At 38.6% G+C, this 12,459-nt stretch overlaps 1 protein-coding gene across 7 annotated transcripts in view; it reads left to right on the top strand.

Annotated features, from left to right (window-relative positions):
• The window catches only part of ITPR2 (inositol 1,4,5-trisphosphate receptor type 2), a 485,861-nt gene that overhangs the window by 255,968 nt on the left and 217,434 nt on the right, over positions 1–12,459 (top strand). For all 7 annotated transcript variants that reach the window (XR_003413010.2, XM_053226056.1, XM_027035788.2 and 4 more), the window contains 2 exons: positions 2,715–2,857; positions 8,136–8,244. Coding sequence is in view for 6 of the 7 variants with exons in the window: in XM_053226056.1 (XP_053082031.1) it covers positions 2,715–2,857; positions 8,136–8,244 (252 nt within the window). In the remaining variant the exon portion in view is untranslated. The remainder of the gene's footprint in view (positions 1–2,714; positions 2,858–8,135; positions 8,245–12,459) is intronic.

Below are 12,459 nucleotides of genomic sequence, written 5' to 3'. Positions count from 1 at the left end.
CCAGACATGGAAGCAGTGAGTCTCTTGCATTAATTCAGGCAAAGGATGATGGCAGTGTGGCTTAAGTGGATAGTGATAGTAGTGAAGAGAGGTAGATGAATTTTGGATATGTTTGGTTGTAAGGCCAGCAGGACTTGGTAGATGGGTGGATGAGTTGTGGGGTGTTGGAAAGAATAGAGGATATGATATGATTGAATCATTTGCTAAGATAGGAATGGGAGAATTATAATCAGGAATTCTTTTGGGGGGATTTTAAGTGCGAGATACCTGTTTACATGTCCACGTGGGTCTGTCAAACAGGCAGTTGAATAGGAGTCCAGAGTGGACATCTTGGCAAGATGTCCATGCAGGAAATATAAAAGTGGGATGTTCAAGCACATATAGGATATTAAAACCATGGACTTGGATGAGATCCCTCGTAAGAAACGACCAGGAGCTACTGGGAGTTGGTGGTGGAAAATAGAGAAAGTATGATGTCACAGAAGCCAAGAGCAGAAAGTGTTTGACAGAGTAGAAGCAAGTGTGTAAAATGCTTAGCAGTGGTTGGGTAAGATGAGGACAGCAAAATAAACACTGGATTTATTAATAGGGTAATGATTGCAGCTAACTGGTACTCCACAGTAATGATTACAAACATGTATCAAGGAATAAAAAGAGGCCAGTATGTGTTAGAGGAGGTTCTACATACTTACCTTTAATTCTCCCGGCAAACCCATGTGATTGGGAGTATAATTATCTCGACTTTTAATATGGGGGAATAACAAGTTAGAAAGATTACATATTGGCCCATGATCAAAATAAACGATGAAGACAGAATTCACATCATAGGAACCTGAGCACAATTTGTTTAGTAAATAAAATGAAGAGAGGTAACCTGAAAAATAGGCACCTTTTAGTGACATTTTATTAAATATGGTTATAGTTGATAAGCAGATTTTCTTCCCACCTTATATAACATCTAGTTTCCGATTTATGTTATTGCCTTCCTGGTAGTTTCTTTTACCTGTCGTCAGAATTTTCTCAGAAAGCTTATTAGAATACTTGAAGTAGAAATGGTCACTTTTGCTAAAAAGGAAACAAAGAATCCAGAAAGAATTAACTCCCAAAACCTAGACATAAGAAATGAAGAGAGGTGGTACCCCCATCTGTGCTGCTATAGCTGAAAGTAACAAAAAGCAATTGACACCAGTTTTCTGCCTAACAAAATATGTCACAGGTATGGGTGAAATTACTCCTGAAACCATCATTACACTATATGTTCACTAACTTGGATTTAAATAAAAATAAATAAATAAAAGGAAAAATAATATTGCTTTATGTGAGAAGATTTTTTTTTGTCTTTTAACACAGTTATTTTAAAAACAAAAAAGGGATGCGTTAGTCATTAAAGAATGTTCAGTAAATTGTCATTGCCCACAGACCATTTTAGAAACATGTCGGTGCGAATGCATTCAGCTATAATTAACACGATTTTAACTAAAAGTGGCTTAAACAATAAAAAAAAATACATCATTCCACATAGCAAGGAATCTGGAGTTGGGACTCTTCCTGCATTGGTTAATTTAGTAGCTCGATAGATCAAGGCACTGACACTGTTGGTCTGTTGGCTTTCAGCTTAAGGCTGGTCTCCAAAGGTCTTATGAGGGCTGCCTCACATTTTGGGTTCACATTCTCAAGCTGTCTTGAGAGCCTTAGGTAGTTTCCAAAGAGTATGCCCCTTCCTCCCCTAACACACACCACCGTCTCTGCTTAGCAAGCCTCACCCGATGTCCTGTTAGCCAGGACTGTGTCACATAATCATGCTTAGACTAATCACTGGGAGGGGAACTGGAATGACCATTATTGGCTTATACTAATCAACCATGACCCTAGGCCGAGGGGCCTCATCTCCCTGAGGACGTTGCTCCCTAATTGAGAAACAACATGGGAATTCTGTTAGCAAGAAGGATGAAGAAAAGCTCTTGGTTAGGTGACCAGTAATGTCTATCAAAAAATGTAATTTGAGGGGCACTTGGGTGGCTCAGTCAGTTGAGTGTCTGACTTTTGATTTGGGCTCAGGTCATGATCTCATGGTCGTTGGATCACGCCCCACGTCAGGCTCTGCACTGGGCATGGAGACTGCTTGAGATTCTCTCCCTCCTTCTCCCTTTGCCCTTCTCCCTGCCTGTGTGCTCTCTCTCTAGAAAAATTGAAAAAAAAAAGTAATTTGAAATAGTATTAAATGTCATCAAATCCCTGTGAAGTGCTAATACTGCTTCAAATATCATATCAAGGAATTTCCCTGTTGGAAGATATGGTTAGTTCCAGATGATCAGAAACACATAGAGAATCTTTTTATTTTTTAGCTGTTCCTAAAAATATCCCACTTTAGCCTAATTTGCTGAATACCTACCGGGTCTCTATTAAAATCCTAGATACTATAGGGCTCATCACAGTGACTTTACTGACTTTTCACTTTGTATATATATCCTTAGAAATCATCTACCTACCCACCCTTCTCTTATCTTGTAAATGAAAAAGGTGGCCCCAAGCAGTACTCATATAGAAAAGCAGACTATACTTAAAGCACAGACTTTTGATGCCATGGGAAGGTAGGGTGCATCTCTGAAATTCCAAGTCTCATTTCTGGTTAGTATTCTTAGGCCTGTCATATCTTAAAAGTATGAAGTCTGATTTAGATCTTCACATGGGTTCTCTTGTGCTTTATTTCTCAGGATGTCGTGGCCTCCTTGGAACAACAGTTCAGCCCAATGATGCAGGCTGAGTTCTCAGTGTTGGTTGATGTGTTGTATAGTCCAGAACTACTGTTCCCTGAGGGGAGTGATGCAAGAATAAGATGTGGTGCTTTCATGTCCAAGTAAGTGTGTACAATCTGAGATTCTGCTTGTGTTACCAAACCAAGACGGCCTCTAACACATTTCTGCTTTTTACTCTGCTGGTACATAATGATAGTCCACAGAGTACATGAAAGGTCTGAAATGCATGTTAAAATATACTTCCAAAATAATTAACTTGATTCAATTGAAATTTCTCTTTGATGAAGGTCAGGTTATATTTTGCTGAAATTTCCTGAAAATGAAATGTGTCATTCATTATTGGGCACAAAATTTCACATGCAATTGTTTTTTTGGTTCTAATTCCTCGCTATAACCATATGGGGTGACCTTCCAAAAGATTCCTGTTTCACGTCACTTATTTTCTTTAACAGAGAGGAAGGAAGGGGAACTAGCATTTATTGAGGTCTTACTGTGTGCATCGTTGTCCTCCGTGTGCTTACCTCTTGTATCATCTATCTGCACAAACACTCTGAGAGATTGACGTCTCAGCCTCATTTTAGTGGTGAGAAGGCTGAGGCATGCTTCAGATGAAGAGCTGTGACGTCTCAGCCCAGCACTCAGCCATGCTGCCTTGATCTTCCTCATCTGCAGCCCTCTCATTTACTTATTTCTCTCAGCATTTTTTGGGGAATTGTCAGATCTAGTATAGCTGATGTGTTTATCCTAGAATATTTCCATTTTTGTGGTAAATGAGCAATTCTCAAGGAAGAGCTGCAAGTTCTGACAGAAAATGTAACCAGCTCCAGAAAAAAAAGAGACATATCATAATGCTGAGGGTGCTCATTGAGTAATTCACTCACAATGGCCAGTCAGGTGTACTTGGTCTTCTTGGGAAGAGTATCTGGATGGACAGTCGGAGGAGGCTGCCAACCCCTTGACCATTATCCATCACAGCTAATTCCTGTGTCATTGAGGACATTGCTCAAAGAGGTCTCAAAACCCCTCTGTTGACTGTGATGCACTGAGGCAGAAATGGAGGGACTGGGGGACACAAGAAGTGTGTTCTTGCTTTTTCCAATTAAAGCTGGGATTTGCAGAGAGAAAACAAGATACGGGATGAGAAGAACTGACTACAGGAATCATGTTGAATGGGTGGTATTTCTGTATTATGGCCTGAATCATGGATTCTTGGCTCTAGACCCTCTCTGTCTTATAGGGACTGGAAAGAATGTGTTTGTCTGGACACTTGCCAGTCTCCTAACAAGAATTTTTAAATGAAGAGGTCCAGAGTATCTGCAAAACTGATGACTGTGGAAGCCATTAGAAAAAAAATTCAGTAGAGATATTGAGTAGTAATTCAATATAAAAAATAGGGCCTTTGGGAAATATCCTTTACCTCCTGTGAATGTATATCAATGCATAGAATGTTAATTAGGAAATGGGTAATAAAAATATAAAAAATAAAAAGTGGGTAATAAATGAGAATTTTAACTCCAGGAAATTCATATGATACTACAGATATATCCCAGAGGGTTGATAATCTAGAACAGGATGGGCAACCACTGGCTTCAGGGTACACTGGTCCTTTTGATCATTTTTACAAATAAAGTTTTTTGAAACATAGCTACACACTTTCATTTACATATTGTCTGTGTGGCTATCATACCAGTGTCAGCTGGTGGCCACAGAGATTGTATATACGGCCCACACAGCCTAATCGTTTACTCTTTGGCTCTTGAGGAAAAAAGTTGGCTGGCTCAGTGTCAAGAATGAGGCTGTCAATACAATAGTTACGAACTACACATAGCTATTCAAGTTAAAATTTAAGTTAATAAAAATAAAAATAAAATATTCAGTTCCTCAGTCACATTTGCCACATTTTAAGTGCTTAATAGCCATATGTAGCTAGTAGCCAACAAATTTATAGCACAGGTACGCAACATTTCAATTATTGCCGAAAATGTTATGTTGGATGGAACCAGTCTAGATCTTAAAGATATACATCTATGAAAAGATGATATAAAGTTCACTCAAAATGCCAAAAAAATATTGACCTGTGCTGCAAATGTGCTGAAAGCAAATCCGTTGCAACACCAGGTATCTAAAAGGAGAGAAACAGAGCGAAATAATAGTGGGAACATATGACAGATAATACACCGAGATGGGAAAAAAAAGTCACATACTTTAGTGGTTAGAGAAGAGATTTTTGTGTTATTATGATTTTAGTATGGCCAGCGACTTGGGAATATCTGTTTTCTGCTCTAGTGATTATCTTACCCTTTCCCTAACTCTGTGAAGAACCAAGGGTTTTATTTGCAAGGATATCTAATGAAATTAGAATCCAACTTTATTAATAGCTATGCAAGAGCCCTTGTATTACTGTGCAGAGCTCTCTGGTAAAGCTTAGCTAGAGAATACAGCTTAGGTCCAAGGCCTTAGTCGGGCTTCTGACTTCCTCAAATGAATTTCATTCTTGGAACATGTTGACTCAGATGGGTCTGCTGGAGAATGTGAGGGATAGATCCCAGGAAAGAACCCAAATGCACATGTCTATTTTGTCATATGGAGAGAGAAGAGAATAAAGAGAGAACAGGTCAATGTGGGTGTTAACCTTTAAGGCATCTGGTTACAATATTCAAATCACCACTTACTCCTCCCTTATGAAGGATAATCTCAGTGTTTATCACACTGTGGGATGTGTTTCACTTATGAGTTTAAAAATTAATTTAGAAAGAGAGGCAGCCACTAATTTAAAAAATGAATTAGGGGAAGATATAAAAATCAGAGTGCATCTCATATAGTAAAAGTAACTTTTGTGTTAGTTTAATACACCTGTATTTATATGGTGAGTTGTTTCATGAAATTTATTTTTGCATAGATCATAGAAAAAAATATTAGAAGGCCATGGATTTTACTCAACCAAACATTATTTAATGGGCAAATACCTTGTATAAACCCCTAGCATAAGGTGGTCACCCTTATGCTTGCTATTTGCAAATCGTTAGTAAATTAAGTATTTAAGAGGAGTTAAAGAAAATTAAAATAGTCTGAGAGAAAAAAATAAAAAGAAATTGACAATGCCCACCCAAACTATTTTCATGGATTCAAAGACTACTATGTGAAAGAAAAGACCAAATAACAGAAGTTTCAGGAAGGCAGATATTTTCCTTGCAAGGAGAACTCTAGAAGAATTATTCTGCCTGCTGAGCCTGACTGCGTGGATCTAGAACACCTTGTCCGAGTTCACATGTCTAAGAGGAAATCACTTTTCCTTTCCTGCATGCTATTCCTTCAGCATGACCTAGGTATCATTGAAAAGTATTGCTGTCCATCTGTTCACCCAGTCTATAAATTTCAGGTGTCTATGATCTGCCCTTCCTCCTCTTCTTCTATTTCCCATTTGTCATTACTTACCAAGTCCTGGCTATTTTATTTCTCTATTACTTCTTGCATCATAACCCCATCACATGCCCTGTTCACCCCTGGCCTTGTTCTCACTCTTCCATGTTGTCTTTCACATGTGGGCAGGGCCATTCAGGTCCTTGATAATGGTGGTTCCCTATTTTCTATAGAGTAAAGTCCACTGTTTAGCATAATATTCCCAGTTCCTTCTTTTCAGATTGCATGTCTTAACCTGTCTTCTTTCATGTCTTCATGTGTCAGCTGGCAGTTGGAGTACTTATCATTTCCTGTATATGATGGTCAGCTTTCTGCCTCTGCCCTTTGTTCATATTGTGCCCTTTGGAAGGATGTCTTCCCTCCCCACCTTTCTCTGCTAGGTGAAATCTTCATTGTTAGAAGTTACTCTTCACTGAAACCTCTGATCAGCCCTAGGAAACTCCCCCAACAGAACGTAATCATTTCTTTGTCTAGTTTATGGTATGTGTCATTACCTGTGTTGTAACACTTATCATATTATATAGAGGTGGCTGTGTGGGGACTCTCTTCACAGTAACTCTGAGACTCAAGAGATTAGTAAATGCATGGTGTCACCACAGAATGGTGCTTCAGAATCTTGGCTCTGTAGTCAGATGGACGTGGGTCTATTTCCAGATCCCACCACTTAATGATTGTGTAATTGCAGGCAAGTTGCTTTATCTCTCTGGACCTCTGTTTTCTCTTGAACCCGATAGTAGAACGTGTAGCATTGTGAGGGTGAACTGAGAGAATCCATGGGAAGTCCTCGTACTTCACCTTGATGCCTGATAACCACTTACTAGGTATTATCTAGTGAAAGCTCACTTTTCCTCAGGGTTTCCCCATGGTACTCCTGTTATGTCACTGAAATGGGACCATTACATTATGTTTGACATCATTTTGTTTTTCTAGGAAGACATATCTCACAGGGTCATTGTAGGAAGCAGGTTTTTAAGAGTTATATATGTTAAACTATAAATAGTGATTATAAACATTTTGCTTGGTTTTGAGTTCTTGAGGATGGTATATAGCTGTGATCCTCAAACTCTTCTCCTGAGAGGACACCAGTGCAAAGGTTACCACTACAAAATTAGAGTTTTTGCCCAAATTATAGTAAAATAGTCAATGGAGGGGCACCTGGGTGGCTCAATCAGTTGAGCATCTGACTCTTGATTTCAGCTCAGGTCATGATCCCAGGGTCATGGGATTGAGCCCTGCATCAGGCTCCATGTTAAACATGGAGCCTCCTTAAGGTTCTCTCTCTCTCTCTCTCTCTCTCTGTCTCTCTCTGTCTCTGTCTCTCTCTCTCTCTCCCTCTGCCCCTCTCCAGTCCCTCTCTAAAATAAAAAAATAAAAAATAAATAAATGGATAGACTGTCTTGATGTTACTTTGTTGTTGTTTTCTGCTTCTAATTACAAAACCGCCGATTTCTACCAAGTCCTAGCAGTGAAAAATAGCACATTATTATTATTAATGCAAACTGGAAAGCAGCCCATTATGCTAAGGTTGCAGTGTTGTATACTGCTACAGCACCTGTATCATTAAGGTAACACAGTACAGAGAAAATAATATAGTACAACATAATGAAATGTAATATGCTACAAATATTCATATTTCTCTACTACTCAAATTGCTTTAGTTCATACAATGGGATTAAACATCATCAGTGTCTCATTGTCTTTTAGAGTATTGTGTCCCACTAAAATACGCTACTTGAATAAATTTAAAAGCACTGAGATATACCACCTATAAAACAAAGGATGGTTTGTAATACAAAGTTTATGAGCTTAAGTGTAATTTTAAAAAGTTTTTAAAATAGGTATCTTGTTTACTTCATATTTTCAAATAATAGTGTGATGTTTTTTTCCCTCTAGTATATGTTAGTATATAGCTCAAAGAGAAATCACTGTTGTATTTAAGGTTTCATGTTTTGCTTTCAGGTTGATTAATCATACAAAGAAACTGATGGAGAAGGAAGAAAAGTTGTGCATTAAAATTCTCCAGACTTTACGAGAAATGCTAGAGAAGAAAGACAGCTTTGTGGAAGAGGTAATATGGTTTTAATGTTTAGTATTTGAAAATCAAGTAAAATTTCTAGAATACTGTAACCAATGAATTACACAGGCTATGATACGATTGCTTGTATTACGTACTGATGGCGTGTGTACTTAGATGAATTAGATAATCTCAGTTTTTATGGCATTCGTCTTTCGTGTCTGCTTTCAATTGAGAAAAAAAACAACTAAGATTAGAATGGCTAAGTATTTGGGTTATTTGTTTTATTATATTTTATCTTGAATATTTTTCTCATGTAGACCAATGACCTTTTTTACAATGAACAACTGAGATTCATGATTAAAATTTCGTATAAAGTTCTGCTGAGTATTGAAATGGCCCATGCACTTGGGCACATGTTGATCTTTTATTGTAAATAATTGTCTGTTCCATTTTCTATAATGTTATGCCAGGTATTATAAAATAATACTATTTTTTATAAGCGAAATAGTATGTTTCTATTCTTACCTGTATTAAGTATTGCACAAATGATTCTCAGGGAGTAGAACTTAGAGATAATAATTGTCATTCTGTTATTAAAAATGACAGCTCAGGTGCTCATTAGGAGATAGCTAGCAGCATGTTTAATACCCAAGGTGATACACTTAAGTATAAAATATAAATCCAGGGGAGGTTTTTTTTTTTTTCAAGCTAGCTACCTATACCTATAACTCTTAGGTATCAAACAAAATGTGTACATGTTCCTTAATAACTTTTGGTATGATTCCATAAATACTCATCATCTGATATATTTAAAATTGGAAGAATTTATTTATTAATTTATGTATATGCTATCTAATTCTAAAAAGATCATACGGTAGTTTTTTGTTGTTGTTGTTTTCGTTTTTAACTTAATCCATAGAAAATAAATGTAACGGCATCTTGGGTATTCATTAAAGGGGTATAACTTCAAAATACTCCATTTGAATCAGAGGCTTGCTTTATACCCAAAATGATTCTTGCTTTGCATTAATTCTCTTCATCATTTCATCTATCTTTGGGAAGCAAATTATGGAAATAAAGGTTGTTAGTGCTATTTTGGCAAATGCTTCTATGACCTAGGACTCAAGAAAAATGAAGGGGCACCTGGGTGGCTCAGTCGGTTAAGCGTCCGACTTCAGCCAGGTCACGATCTCGCGGTTCGTGAGTTCGAGCCCCGCGTCGGGCTCTGGGCTGATGGCCCAGAGCCTGGAGCCTGTTTCCGATTCTGTGTCTCCCTCTCTCTCTGCCCCTCCCCCGTTCAGGCTCTGTCTCTCTCTGTCCCAAAAATAAATAATAAATGTTGAAGAAAAGTGCGCATAGGTCTGAGTTTTTGGCATACTTGTAAAAAATGGTAAATTTCAGACTTCCTTGTTGTCCTTCCAGTTCCTTAACATATTGCTCTAGATGGTTTGATTTTGACTGAAGTACTAGATCCCAAATAGAAAAATGGGGTCAATATAAATTTTTGACAGAGGAGTGAGGTTTACGGGAATAGTAACTTGTGGTTAACAGGAGACACATGATAAGAGTTGCACTTTTATGTAACAGATTATTATTGAACTATTCTCAAGGAAAATAAGAAAGAAATCAAAGAAGATTTTACTTTGACTAGTCAAGAGTATTTGAGTTTATCTCCCAAACCACCCTAGAATAAATCATGCTGGCGCCTGTTCCTCCTTTCCATTCCCACTGCTCTCACTGGTTCAGGCTTTCACTATCCCTTGCCTACAAGACTCCAGTAGTCTGCCTCTCTGAGACAGAGCTGGAAGGGAGGCAGAGATGCTGTTTTCAAAAGTCCAAGAGGCGCCATTGACATATTATGTGAATGGCACCACCAGGACATAGCATTTAGGGAAGAGTTAAGATGAGAAAGGCTAGTTGGGCTTATTCACTCAGTCATTTAACACATATACTGTGAGCCATATTAAATACTGGTTATTGTGCCTGGTCACTGGGGATAAGGAGATGAGTGACACAGCTTGCCAAGAGCCACTGCACATGCCACAGCTCACATGCTAGACGACTCCTGGAATAGTCTGCAGAGATCATAAAAGCCTTTCAGAAACTTTCAGGGGCTCCACACTGCTTTCATATTCCAGACTCTCTCTTATGTCCCTAGTGCTTTCTCTCCCCACCCTTCCTCATCCATTTACCTCCAGAAATCTGTGTTAATGTGTGCCTGACATGTCCCTCAGGCTTATCCTGCACTAAACATTTGGAATCATGTATTGCTAAAATCCAGACAAACCTCAATAACTCCTAGTGATATTTTTGTGGAGGAGCTCTGATGGGTGGTACTTATCAGTTGTTCCAGTCAGCGATGATGACTTTCTCAATAGAATTACCAAAATACATTGTGCCTCTCTTGTATGACACTTCAGGCTATTTCTGAGTATGTAGCCCAAGTATTTATAAATAATGTCATTGAGACACAGAGAGGTTATGTGATTTGCCTGAGGTCACACAGCAAATTCCAGACCAGGACTTAAATTAGCTCAATTATTCGTCTCAGTGGAGGGGAGTTAAATGATTCACCACTCTGGGTGAAATGACTCTCGCGATAGATTCAGAAAATGATCAAAACTATTATTTTACACTCATTGTGTGCTCTCAGAAAAAAAAGAAGCCTGGTTATCGGTAGCAGGATCATAGGCTGTTTTCATGATTGCATTAGTTTTCCATTTACCAAAAATTTAGTGGTTTAAAATCACACAAGTTTATTACCTTATAGTTTGGGAGGTCAAAAGCCTGAAATCAAGGTATTGGCAGGGATACATTCTATCTGGAGACTGTAAGGGAGAATTTCTTTCTTTGCCTTTTCTAGTTTCTAGAGCCTCCTGCATTCCTTGGCTTGTGACTCAGTCCTCCATCTTCAAAGCCGGCAACGTTGCATCTTCCAACCTCCCTGGCCCCCAACCACCACCACCTGCTCTCTCTCAGACACACTCACTCCATTGTCATATCTCCTTCTCTTACTCTGACGCTTCTGCCTCCCTCTTATACTTAGGCTTATATTGGACCCACCTAGATAATCCAGTATACTCCCCCTATCTTAAGATTCTTAATCACATCTGCAAAATCCTCTTGCCATGTAGCATATTCACTGGTTCTGGAGGTTAGGACATAGACACATTTGTGGAGGGCCACCATTCACTATATCACAATGATTCTTTTACTGACAGTGAGAAATGACATGTAGTACGTAGATGGAATGTTTACTTGTGGCTGATTAAAATTTCTGGGTAGGACAGTACAAATGTAAATGAATGTAACAAAAAATGCTTTGAATTTATAGCACTTTGCTGTTTTCAAAGTATTTTAAAATACTTTTCTACCTTTGGACAGCTCTAGGAAATATGTGGGGCTGGTGGTGTTATCTCCACATTTGTAATGTGGAGACACTCGGAATGGTGTGAAGTCACAGAAGGTACCTAATATCTTGTCTAATATCTGGATTTCTACCATCAACTGTTTTTCTACTATCTGTGTATCAAAGCATTTCCAAAAGATCTCTCAGAAGTCAAAACAGCAAATTCATACCAGGGTTTTTCACACTAGCTATCCTAATACAGGTTTCCTCTGCTATCCCAAAGTGGAATGTTCTCTAAAACTTTTCATAGGCCAAAATGGTGTAAAACAAATAAGCGATTACAATTAATTAATTAATCAATTTTAAATGTTTATTTATTTTGAGACAGACAGAGAGAGAGAGAGAGAGAGAGAGAGCAGAAGAGGGGCAGAAAAAAAAAGGGAGAGAGAGATTCCCCCACAGGCTCGACACTCAGTATAGAGCCCAACGCGGGGCTCAGTCTCACAATCTTGAGATCATGACCTGAGCCCAAATCAAGAGTCAGATGCTGAACTGACCGAGCCACCCAGGCACCCCTGCACCATTAATTTATATGGAAATTTTTTATGCATTCCTAGGCCTAAAATATAGTCTCTCTAAGGCTTTTCTAATACCTCAGGGCACACCTTGCTAATGAATGCACAGAATAAATAAAAACAAAGCACAGGTGCTCACAGACACAACTCAAAATTCTGGTGACTTCATGTTGCGATGCTGAGTGTGGTTCCCAGGAAAGGAGCTTGGTGGGGCCATTCCCACTGCTTGAGGTCCCTGCTGCCTCTATAAGAGCTGTCCAGCTCTCTGGCAAAGCAAATGTTGAATGCCTTTTTTGCTTTTGCCTTTTATTGTAGAAGTGAAAATCTTCAGAGTTCTTTCAG

The sequence above is a fragment of the Acinonyx jubatus genome, chromosome B4, assembly GCF_027475565.1.
Source record: "Acinonyx jubatus isolate Ajub_Pintada_27869175 chromosome B4, VMU_Ajub_asm_v1.0, whole genome shotgun sequence".
NCBI classification, from domain to species: Eukaryota; Metazoa; Chordata; class Mammalia; order Carnivora; family Felidae; genus Acinonyx; species Acinonyx jubatus.
The sequence above is the reverse complement of the archived record's forward strand: the minus strand, read 5'-3'. Positions and strand labels throughout refer to the sequence as shown.